The sequence below is a fragment of the Larus michahellis genome, chromosome 2 (assembly GCF_964199755.1).
Source record: "Larus michahellis chromosome 2, bLarMic1.1, whole genome shotgun sequence".
In the NCBI taxonomy this organism is placed as follows: domain Eukaryota; kingdom Metazoa; phylum Chordata; class Aves; order Charadriiformes; family Laridae; genus Larus; species Larus michahellis.
Genome location: NC_133897.1, coordinates 119,626,754 through 119,639,202, shown reverse-complemented (window position 1 = coordinate 119,639,202; position 12,449 = coordinate 119,626,754). Strand labels below are relative to the sequence as shown.

The following is a 12,449-nucleotide window of genomic DNA, read 5'->3' as shown; positions in this document are numbered from 1 at the left end:
CCAACAGTAAATAGAGCATCTAACCCTAATTTTCTGAACCTCAGTATTGCTGTCAGGAGGCATTTGTGAACCCTTAAGCATGTGTTGTTTCTTATAAAGGAGTGATCCATATTGAGAATGAGAGATCCTACTATATCTGTCAGTAAATAACAGCACTAGCTAAATATAATGCTAAATATTCTGCAAGATAAGGTCTTAGCATCTCAAGCTGGCTGTTAAAAATGAGTAGATGTTTTTGACCTTAATCTTTCCCTGCATGGGCTCCCCATCTGTAGAGGAATGAATCTGATGGTAAGATTATAATACCATCTGATTTCACAGAAGTGTTGTGAAAGTATATTCATTATGAAGATTTGGACATTTTAGTTATGAGCGCCATAAGAAAACCCATGAGTAAATTAATAATTCTGTCTTCAGTGTTTGACTAGGCACAGCATCTCACAATGAACAATTAGGAGGAAACAAATTATTGAAATAGCTTTTCAGTGAATAATACCTACTGTGTCCTGAAAGAGGCCAGTACTTTTAGAAAAAAAGGATGCTATCATATAATAGATAAAGAGACCATAATATGCAGAAAGGTTTTATCTAAGTTTTGGATAGTTTTAGCATAACTTTGTCATGTGCTTTTTCTAGCAAAACACTTTGAGGCAGACGGCGTTAGGAAGAAAAAACGAAAAAGTGCAGTCCACTGTTGGATTTACTTTCGGTCCCCACTTTGTGCTCATTATTGATTTGCACTAGTTTATAAAATGCCAGTCAGAGGACTATCTGATACAAGAAGCAAAATTTTCGTGGTATTGTTTTTATACAGTCAGTCCAGTTAAAAGAAGAATTTTAGTCATTTTGGGCTTATGAAGCAGAATGTTTTAAGTAGAAGATTCTGTAGATGATTCTTGATTACAAAGCTACTGTAGCAGCCTGGGACATCCACAAGGAATGTTGGCTACCTTTTTGGAAAAGATAGGAAGCAGCAGGAGCTGAGTGAATGTGGAAGAAACTCCTTTCTTATGGGTGCGTTTTTTTTCTTCTGTATGGGAAGCTATTGCAGTCGAATAAAATATTTCAAGTCTTGCCAATTTTTGACTTTTCAGAGGGGAGGTGTAAGCATGATTTTGTGGAACCTGAAACTTACATGGAAATTCCTCTCACTTATTTTGAACAGATCTTTCACAGTCAGAGAGTAATAATAAACAGCAGAACTGAAATACTTTAAGGATCAAGAAATCATAGCTTGGCCTTCTCAGATCCTTTTGCTAGAATTCTGTTCCCTTGCCAGAAGTGTTTGAAGCAAAGTTGACAAACTCCCCAGTCTATTTAATGAGCATTACACATTGCTTGGGGTGAGGGAACTAGTTTACTTTAAACAGGTGAACTCTACATGAGAATGTCATGTTGACTTGATCATTTGCAGAAGACCGATTGTTGAGTCCAGTGCTGAAATTTTTTTTAATGACAGTTTCATTTATATAAACTTACAAAAAATTGCATTAAAGCAAAAAAATCATTAAAGCAAAAAGCTTTCAATTACAAAGTAAATATGAAGACATCCCAGAGACAGCAGATACGAGGCAGGTGCAGAATTCCTGTTCTTTTGTTGTCCACATAAAGAAAGGAACTTAAAGATAGGAACATTCAATGTTAACTGAAATATAAACATATTCAGGGTATGACAGATCAGGATAAAATTATTTCTGAGGCTGAGGACCTTTTGTGAACGTCTTGCCATCTGTTTATTCCCATATAAGCGGAAGATGTTAGTTTCAATACCTCAGCTGCTTACAGTAGCCATTATGTCATGGACAAAGGAGGGCAGTCTCAATTTTTTGGACATCTAACCCGTTTGTATCCTCAAAGTCTTTTGAGCTAGTGTTTGAACTGCCCTTTGTGTTAAAACACCTTTAAGATTTTGGTTCATTTGACGAAGTACATATGAATTGTAGCTTTTGTCAAGAATCTTGAGAAAATTGAAGGTTAAATTTATCCTACGGTAGAGGAGTTAAGCTAGCTCTTGCAAGCGTCATCACCATCACTTATGTTTAAAAAAAAAAAAGGCATTTTCTTGTAAACATGAAGAAAATCAACAGAAAAGTTTTACTGAGGGCTGCTGCATTGCTAGGTATGTATTTTGTTATTTATGTAACAGTGGACACAATGACGACATTTACCATGGTAAATCTGATATAGTGTACTCTGCTGGTACTCTAGATGTGGCTGTCCGATTGCTTTATTGATATGAGTGCACATTGTGAAATGCCTAAGAATAGACCTCCTCTTAGCAACAAAACCAAAGTATTTTTCAAGACTGAAGAAACAATAGCTTGTACTGGTGCTTTTTGATTATACCCAGCTGCTCCCATAGCTCTTTAATCAGAACAGCAGAGCCACCAGTTTATTTGTGTGTGGCTCCTCACTTCTCTACTTCTTCAGAAGTTTCAGCCATGTCAGCAATTATTCTTGTCCTTTCGTAGCATTTGCCACCACTATCTGAGTTTCAGCAGAGGAGACAAAGCTAAGGAGACCTTTTTAAACTGCAAAGTTTTTTGGCAGCTCTTTCATCCTCAGTGCACTTCTGGTCTCCACTTTGTTAGATTTATTTGGGACCCACTTCTGGTTTGCATTTCTGTTTCTCTCATCTTGCCTGTCTGCAGCCTAGGTTGTCAGTTTCCTGAAGTCATTTCTTGTCAGGAGACTGCCACCAGGCCACTGAATTTATAAGAAGATCAGGTACCAGTCCATTTTTACTTAATTCCACATACCTTTTCTTCCCTATATGTGAGTCCTCCTTATGAGACACTGCCTGGAGCAGAAATAGTTTTTTTCATTTAGTAGGTGTAGATGACTTTGAAATGAGCAGTTGAGGAAAATGTTGTGTATTCTTGATAATGTGGACTATTTTTAATTGAACTATGAGCAGTTCTGGTTTCACCTGTTATCTGGCTTGCTTTATACATTCATTTACTCCAGAAGATTGATTTGGGTCTGCACATTACATGTTTCAGGTGCCTGTTTAATGACTACCAAAATGGCCTGCACTCCTCACAGGACCTACAGTATTACTTCTTAGCATCTTTTTCTTCAGACTTTTATCCCCAGAATGCTTCCAGTATATTAATATGTGAAGGCTGCCTTCTTGAATACACGGAAACATTTATAGGGCTTTTGTACTACCAACAGTTTCTTGGAAACACAATAGTCTGCTTGTGTACTTGCATATTTAGAGGGATAGTCCTGCACAATGTTTTCTTGGTCTCATTTTGGATTCAGTACAAATCAGACATTTTGTCCTCTCTTGAATAAATAGTTCTAGAAATTCACCAAAAAATAAGAGTTTCTAAGGAGAGTCTTTGAAAGCAGTGAGCATTCCCTTGCATCGTACAATTTTATGAACTTCTGTGTGTGAAGTCTTATCTCCAAATCTGGAAGACATCATGACTTCCACTGAGTGTAGTTTGTTGTGACCTGATTAGAAATTGAAGAGCTGGATTATAAGTGGATTGTAAAAATATTTGCTACAAATATTAGAAAGTCATAAGATAATGAACTAATAGCCTTAAGTTTTTGACTTAAGTTTTGTGAAGGGTTTTTCTAGTTTAATTTTATGTCATATTAAGTATTACATGATGAATAAATGTAGCTTTTATTGTAGGCTTGATTTTTCAAAATGAAAAACAAATTCAAAGTTCCCTCATTCCTCAAAACTGCTGCGTAAAATGGTTCCATTGCGTGAGATGGTAGAGATCATGGTTCTTCTTTTAGGTATCTTCTTAATGAGAGAGATGTGAACCAAACTGGAAGGAAGCCAGGCACTCTGTTATTAACACAATACACAGTCTGATACAGGGTAGTGAATTCTCATTGTGGCTCTACAAAGCGTTAATGAAGTTCTAATTTAAAAAGCAAACAGAAAACCTCTACATTGCACCATGGGGACCCAACACATTTTATCACATTGTATTGTGACTAATATTAATATTGTTAATTAACAAGCTTTCTTGAGATGTAGGAATATTATGGCAACAAGTTTTTATTTTTTTTTCAAGGCTGCCTAATGTTTCTCAGTACCTCCAAACAGAGGAGCAGTGAAATGGAATGATCTAAATTACCTCCTCGTTCACAAGATCAAAAAATGAAATATATTTTTGCTAAGTGAAAAATAATTACAGTATCTCAAACTGTTTTTTTACTTTAAAATTGGGACACGCAAACTGCCATGCTGAAGGGTAGAAGCATAACTGGATCATTTTAAGTGCGGCCAATATTTATCTTCAGAGGAAAATGAAGCTTAACAGAACTAAGGCCACTTTACTTCTCGCTGAGAGATTCCACACAGGGGTTTAATGGGATTTAACTAACGCACTTTGAATTCGTACCATTAATTAATTTGGCTTAACTTTCTCTGGTAACCCCACATAGACAAGATCCAAGTGACTATGTATTCCTTTCCTTATATAAATCGTCAGTATCTAGGTAACTTTCCTGTACTGCGGTTTCTACATAGGACTTTCTGCTTGTGCTTCAGCACATAGTTATTTAAAAATATTAAATGCAATGGCAAAATCTATCATATAGAAAAGGTATCATATACCTTTCCGTTTTCTCCTGGGATGGGGCTAAGGAATGGCTGTGCTAGTTTGATGTTTGATTTGTTTTGTTTTTTAGTGAGACTTAGTTACTTGTTGTCTTTGTAGTTTATAAAACAAGTATATGAAACAAAAAAAGGGGGGGGGGGAAGCTTAGGGTTTCACCATTATAAAGTATGCAATATTTGTTAAGTAGTTTGACTTAATGTATTATAAGAATATGTTGTTTAAGAAGTTTAGCTTCTTGTGACAACTCTTTCCTCCTCATATTTTTAATATTGGAATAACTCTTTTTCTGAAGCAGTACTACAGAGGAAGTGAGGAAGCTGTTCTTTGTTAAAAGTTATATCAACCGAACCTGCAATCTCATATAATGAAATGGCGTAATCATCATTTTCATTGCTGTGCGGTGTCAGTAGGGTGCTCTTTAACTGTCTGTTTTGATTACTGAAGTTTGCATTTCTCTAAGTTCAGCCTTAACTAGAATTTCTTCGTTGATAAAACATGGACAGTACTTGATCTCTCCTGGTCTTTTCCCGAGGCTCATAGAACCTTGGTGCAGCTTGGTATGGAAGGAGGTTTTTGATACAGGCTGCTCGGGACTGTTCAGTGGCGGGCTGACCGTGTATTCCTGTGGGCCTTTCTGCATAATGTCTATTGTGTGATTGCCTGACACACTGGTACAAGTGGTTTGTCTTTATAGGCTAAACAACATTGTTTATTTTGTGATAACAGCTAAGTGGCTCATTGCTGGACTATAACAACAACTACATGTGTATTAAAACTATGCCCCAAGGAGTTCATGATGTTAAATAGTTTTTCTATGACTTGTCAAGGTTTCACCATCAAGTTTTCATCTACACTTTCTTTGCAGGTGGTTTTTAAAACAAACAAAAAATGATAAAAGCGTTTCAGTTATCTCTGTGTATGAGTAAACTAGTGTCTGTGTAGTTTGAACATAAATCATCTAAAAGGATCCTTATTTAGGCTGAGTTCTATTTTGTAATTTGGTTGCTGAATTGATCATCTGCACTTGCATTGGTACAGGAGCAAGGAATCCTTACGAGAACACTAGAAATACAGGGCCTTTTTTGCTCCATTTTTAAACGTTGAGTTTTCCATGTTAGTTCTCTCTGAAAGGTTTAATCACAAATCATGTGTTACAGAAGGCATATTTGCTGCTTTCCCTTTCACAGGTCCAATGATGCACCAGCAGCCCCCCACCCAGCAATACAACATGCCACAAGCAGGTGGCCAGCATTACCAGGGGCAGCAGCCACCTATGGGAATGATGGGCCAAGTTAACCAAGGAAATCACATGATGGGTCAGAGACAGATTCCTCCGTACAGGCCGCCACAGCAAGGTAGGACTTCACTTCAGTGTTTTTACAGTGATTTTAAATAACCATCTTTAAAACTATTTTAAATCGCTTTCTTGATTACACCAAATTTTGATCAAATCATTGGGTGTCACGGGCTTTGTTTGCAGACTCTTTTTGTTACCCTTTTAAGGGTGGTTCTTGCAGCAGCAGATTACTGGTATCACCATGAAACGTGAAGACAAGTTTCTCTTCTGTTTTGAGTTTTCTGACAAAACGTATCTAAAAATACGCATCACAGATACGCAGATGCAGAATTCTGTTTCAGTATTTAACTGATAGGTACAGAAAAGGAACGGAGTATCTGCTCGTTTCTGAATTAGCTCCATTACGAGAAAGGAACAGTGTTCCACAATTTTGCTTCTCTTTTTTCTTTTTTTTTTTTTGACAGTCCTTTTAGAAAAGGAATAACTTCATTATTAACACCCTAGTCTGTTATATACATTTTCCTAAAATCAGCTCAAAACTGAAGTTTGATATATATGTGCTCAATCTAGTGCAGCCAAACAACTGTGTGTGTGTATATATAGATAGATACATTTTTTTATTATTATTTTTTTTTAAGTAAACCAGATTACGTATGTTGTCTGAAATGCAACGATATGGGTGGGGAGTACATTTGAGAAATATTTCTCATACTAAAATCAGAAATTAGCAGGCTTTATAACAGACAAAACAAGTTATTTACGTATTGACTGGTTGTGGTTTTTCAGGCCCACCACAGCAGTACTCAGGCCAGGAAGACTATTATGGGGACCAATACAGTCATGGTGGACAAGGTCCTCCAGAAGGCATGAACCAGCAATATTACCCTGATGGTAATCTCTCATAAATGTTAACTTTCCCATTTTCTATACCTGCCCAATACTAATGTAGTTATATGCCCAAAATTAGGGAATGAGGCAAGAATAGTAATTGGATATCATGCTTCACATTTACAAAACCTTCCAAATTCAGAATTGTTACTACAGTTTAAGTTACTATGACTAGTTAATTTTACAGCTTACTCAAAGCATGTAATTTGTACTACTCCCATTTGACACTCTTTAACAACAGTTTTAGTATTTCAACGTGAAGTTCTGTTAATAGGTTTATCTAGAAGTATGGAGGATTCCTTAGCATATCTAGTATAATTGACATGAATTAAAACAATCATAACTTTATTATAAATAAGAGAGGGGGCGATATCCTTTTATTAAAGATTTTATTGAAGTGGAAAAACTCGCTAACGAGATGTACTTTTTCTGTAAATATTCTACTTTTTAACTTGGTGTTTAGTTTTCATGTAAGTCACACAAATACGTTATTGCTGCTATGGTATGGGCCTTCAGTTTAATTTTTGCAAAGGAATAAAATGGTCCTTGCCCTGAGGAGATTGTAATTGTGAATCCTCTTTAGAAGTCCCCCCTGTGCTTTCAAGAGAAGACTGTAACTTTGAATTTCATGAATCTGCCCTTCTGCCTCTTGGAATTTAGAGTGCTGAAGGCTATTGGATTGTGTTATAAGTTAGAAAAGTTGCAATTAACCTGTTTTTAAGCTGAGCAGAGACTGGGAGAACAAAGATGCTGACTCATGACTACTGTGATAACCGTGTGTGCAACTTAATGGTATCTTATGAAGTTCAAGGAATGTGGTAGATGATAACATTTTAAAAACGTATACAAAGCAAAGCTTTGTAATTTCCAAAGCAACTACTCATTGCAAATAAAAGGATACAAGTTATTTGTTTGAATTACAAGTTGCATTAACTTGTAATTATTAAGCTTTCATTTTGGACCTTTTATGTTTTACACATGAACTTTAAATGGTTGCAGGCAATTTACTGTAGTAGGGGCAATTAGATGTTATTATCAACAACTCTGTGACAGCACAGATCAGATTACTTCTCTAAAAGCTATTCCTCTAAAGATTCATTCTTTATCATTACCTCATTATTGCTCTTACGTAGGATGTAAAGAGAATATATTATAAGACTTGTTTTAATGGTTATATACTTATATTAGATTCAATCAATGATATATGGTACAGAACTAATTACAAAGACCACGTAGTTTTAGAGCTGTTTTCTCTTTTCCTTATTTTTATTCCAAAATTTTATTCCAAACTTAAATAATTTGTATAATTTAATTTCAAATTTAAACAAAATTTTGGTTTGTGTTCTCGACCAAGTTAGTAATAAGATTTCGTCACCTGTAAGATTTTGGTCACCTGTAAGACAAAATATATTAGTTCTAAAAACAACAACAGGTGGGGTGCTTACTGCATATGTTGGTTTCTTAATCAGAGATGCCTGTGGTCTCTGAAAAGGAAGGTTTGTTTATAATAATCCTGCTCAGGACTGGAATGTAAACCAGAAAGTTTTCTTATGACTTGCAGGAATTCTGTTTGTAGGGAAAATCTTGAGAATGTTATTTTTCTGTCACTTAAAAGCAAAACTTAGTGTAGACTGTGGTTCATAACTTCATTGAGCTTTGTTATATTTCACACTGCTTTTAGCATATGCTTTTGAATTGGAGATCAGCAGAACAGGTGTTAGACAAAGTATGATAATTGCTTTCTTTGTTCATTCTAATTTAATTCAGGTTATTTACATGTGAAAGGCCTAAATGCTTTCATTTTTTTTTTTGAGTGAAAGATAAAGTACTTTTTTTTTTTTTCCCCTCCCAACAAGAATTATCAGAAGGTTAAGACCATCCCTTGCTGTGATGTTGCTAAAACTACTGCATTAAGCCTTTTTTTTTTTTTTCTGTCACATGTTAATTCAATATGAAAGGCAATCATATTAATAAGTCTTTGGCTAATACAATTGAAAATTCTTTTTCATGTATATCCAGTTGAAATTTTTTTCATTTTTCTGAGAAATGAAATATTTTAGGGTTTTCACTCAGAGGCCATTAACGTTTCTTCCTGTCTCTTGTCGAATTGATGTAGGTCATAATGATTACGGTTATCAGCAACCGTCGTATCCTGAACAAGGCTACGATAGGCCTTATGAGGATTCCTCACAACATTACTACGAAGGAGGTATCTATATACCTTCACACACATACGCACATACATTCCCTTTCCTCCCCCACCCGCAACGGAAACAAAAATTCTTACACAACACAACTTATACCCATGCAAAGCTCTTGTAGAATACTAGTTGCTGGCTGTCTTGAAAACTGCAGGGAACATGAAGCGTTCAGAATAATTTCTTGCAAACACCTAAAATATATAACCACAATTTGCCATTTCTAACAACAGTAAAATGACTAAAACACCCTAGAGATTTTTTTTTTACCTCAATGGAAATTTTTATTTAAACATAAATTTGTTGGTTCAGTTGTATATCTTTTTGTGTGTGTATCTATTTTGTATAATTATAGTGCCGTTAGGAAACAGCTTGCTGATCTTGTGTAGCTAGTCTGTGCTCTTGTAGCTGTCCTTAATTTTGTCTTTTTTTTTTTTTAATTTTATTTAGCATAGTCATGATCTTATGACTGTGATGTTCCAGTAAATGTTTTGCTCGTTTGGCAGAGATGCTGAAAATGCTGCAGTTCAACTTTGCAGAATTGGCTTTAACTGCAGTTTGTTTGGCTGAATTCCTTCTGTTTGGTTTGAGTTATCTTTGTTTTGTTCAGTTTTTGAAATCAATATTGCATTTTCATTTTGTTCTCGTGTTGTTGGCTGTGCATCTTAGAAGGAATAAATAAATAAATAAATAGGTATCTTTATAAGTTTTTGCTTTCTTGCAATCATCTTACAGGAAACTCACAATATGGTCAGCAGCAAGATGCATATCAAGGACCACCCCAACAGCAGGGTTATCCACCACAACAGCAGCAATATCCAGGCCAGCAAGGGTATCCAGGACAACAGCAGGGTTATGGTAAGAACCTGAAGACACAGACAGCAATCACAGAAAAGGCCAAGGGAGATCCTCATGTTATTCCATCCATGTTTTACTGGGTTGGAAGGCCAGGCTTGTGCAAAAAAAGCTGTATGCCTGCAATTTCACTGGGACAAAACAAGATGGTGTAGAAGACAGCATCTTTTGGGAAGTAGATTTGTTGGCAGTTTAGGACAATGTGGTAGCATAGAAAAGGTGGCTACAAAACATTGTAACAGATGTCTGTAATTTAGAAAGACTCTGGTCTTTTCTGTCCTCTGTAGGTGAAGACAGACTCAGGAGGGCAGAAAGATGGCAGAAAGCCATTTATACCCTTTCATCCCTGGGTTTGCCATTTAGAACAAGATCTTTTAAAAAAATAGTTTAAAATTTCATCCAACATACATTAATCATTCTTTTTAAAGGAAATTAATAGAAGCATTGCCAATGCAGCTTTCAAGAGAGTTTGTCTTATAGATTTGCAGTGGTAGTACAAGCCACCTGATGTATGGCAGGAATGAGAAATCTTCTGCCACAAGTGAGATAATGTAGTGCTTGGATTCAAGGAAAACCTCCTAAACAGGAAACTTAAAGTAGTAGCATGTCATTTTTGTGTATACTTCTGAAAACTGCGGGTCAGAAGAGCATACAGAAAATACTGCTCTCTTAAGTTTTGCTTGCTTGCATATTGTACCGCCATACATCATTATTTCAGAAGAAGGAATCTCCGAAATCTATATATTTTAACTTTTAGCGCTGTTGCAGGTTTATATGCTAAAACTTTTGGCATTGTGGGTATGTGAGGAAGTGCATGGCTGACTTCTTTGCCATGTAGATAAATGACAGATTTACATTAAATCCAGTTATGTTGAGGCAGAGTTAAGTTTTAAGAGGATCCACTGAGACTTAGCAAGTTTTCTCCTTTGTTATGGGTGAATTGATAGTTCTAAAATAATATTCATGTAGTTATATTCTGCTAAACGTAACACAGGAACAGAATGAAGATCAGAGTGAAGGCCCGTCTAGCTCCCTATTCTAAGTGTTGTAAGTAAAGAAATAAAATCTGACTTATTCTGAAAATTTAGGTTAAGAGATACTAGAGGAAGAAGATGAAGAAATCTGTTGGAGTGATTTACACACTGTAATTTGTAAACCCAAATAACATATTTTTGAATTTCTATTTTCAGCAGAGCTAGGTATTGAAGTTTAATTTTTATTTCATAAAATCTATCACTCAATATTTAGAATTCAGCTACAAAGAATTACCATGAATAAATAAAACCAAGTTTCATTTGTCAGTTGAACACAGCACTTTTTAGGATGTAATATCCTTACTCAATTTAATATTTAATTGCTTTCTAATTTGCAAAAATAAATCAGCATCCTGGTCATTATTATCAATCTTTAAGGTTTTGTTCTACTGTAGAAAGCTGAATCTGCATAGTTGAAGGGGATTTGAGGTCTGAGGAAAATGGTGATAGCCTATGGAGCTTTTCTTCAGGTCGTCTTTTTGACTGTCTCGTAGATCTAGAATTACAGAAAGAGTTACCAGCTGATGTCATCTTAATGTCCAGTGCTTGTAGCTAAGACTCTAGCCCTCTCTAGCACTGAATCACGCTGTTGCTAAAATACATCTGTTTCTTCTGCGGGGGCAAAAAAGAAGGGTTGGTTGGTTTAAAATATAGGACTTCTGAAGGGTTGCAACTCTTCCTGACTGCCCATTTTTAAGGGGTGGCATTAAAAAAGCTAACTTAAATCCACTGTGAAAGATCCATGTGGAATGTCACTGAAATACGCAGTACACCATCTCTCCCAAGGCAGGCAGGGATGAGGTTAATTTTGTTTGGAACATGGCTGCACTGCCTGATGGTAGTAATGTGCAGCTTCCAATGGTGGGCAGGCTGAGTCCCTGAGAATAGTAACAGAAAGAGTTTGTATTGACAGAAGAACCGCTTCCTTTTACAGCCAAAAAAAGTCTGAAACCAAAGTTGGGTTTGGTTTGGTTTGTTTTTCCTATCCTTTCCCTGGAGAGTTGAGATGACCAGAGGAGTATGGAGTAGACGGTACTTTTTCTCCATCCCACAGTAGCATCTACTGGTTGTCACATCTCACATTTTATGCATGTAACTTGCTTGTCTGATGTCCCATTTATTTGCCTGCTGTGGTGTGAGAACTGACTTTTTGGCAGTGCAGTGCTGCCAGTCTTTTGAAAAGGTCTGAATGCTAAACGCAGCTGATCATCTGGCTGCTCCTGGCATGGTAAAGTTCTGAAACTGGAGCAGCATACAGCAGGAGGAGAGTGTGCATCCCTAAATCCTGGGATGTGCTCATGTTGATGACTTGTAATTTCTTGCCTTGTTCTTCCCTGCCCTGTGACTTCACATGTGGAACTACATCCATTGGTAATAAATAATATATTAAATTAAGGTAAATGCTTCTGTGGTTGGAGCATAGGCCCTGTCAGCTAAGGTGCTTCCCGCCATGAGAGGAGGACCACAGTAATTTTTTTAGGTAGGAAGAGACCTAACTGCACAGCAGTGATACTTCTTAGTCCTGCCCAGTTGTAAAATTCTGTGCTTTTACTGTTCTCTTCTTCCTAATGCCTTATGCAATCTT

General features: G+C 36.3%; 1 protein-coding gene across 4 annotated transcripts in view; it reads left to right on the top strand.

Annotated features, from left to right (window-relative positions):
• The window catches only part of SS18 (SS18 subunit of BAF chromatin remodeling complex), a 43,429-nt gene that overhangs the window by 26,912 nt on the left and 4,068 nt on the right, over positions 1–12,449 (top strand). For 2 of the 4 annotated variants that reach the window (XM_074576873.1, XM_074576875.1), the window contains 4 exons: positions 5,780–5,947; positions 6,676–6,780; positions 8,894–8,986; positions 9,711–9,833. In XM_074576873.1, coding sequence (XP_074432974.1) covers positions 5,780–5,947; positions 6,676–6,780; positions 8,894–8,986; positions 9,711–9,833 — 489 coding nt within the window. The remainder of the gene's footprint in view (positions 1–5,779; positions 5,948–6,675; positions 6,781–8,893; positions 8,987–9,710; positions 9,834–12,449) is intronic. The other 2 variants (XM_074576874.1, XM_074576876.1) reach the window with 2 other exon arrangements.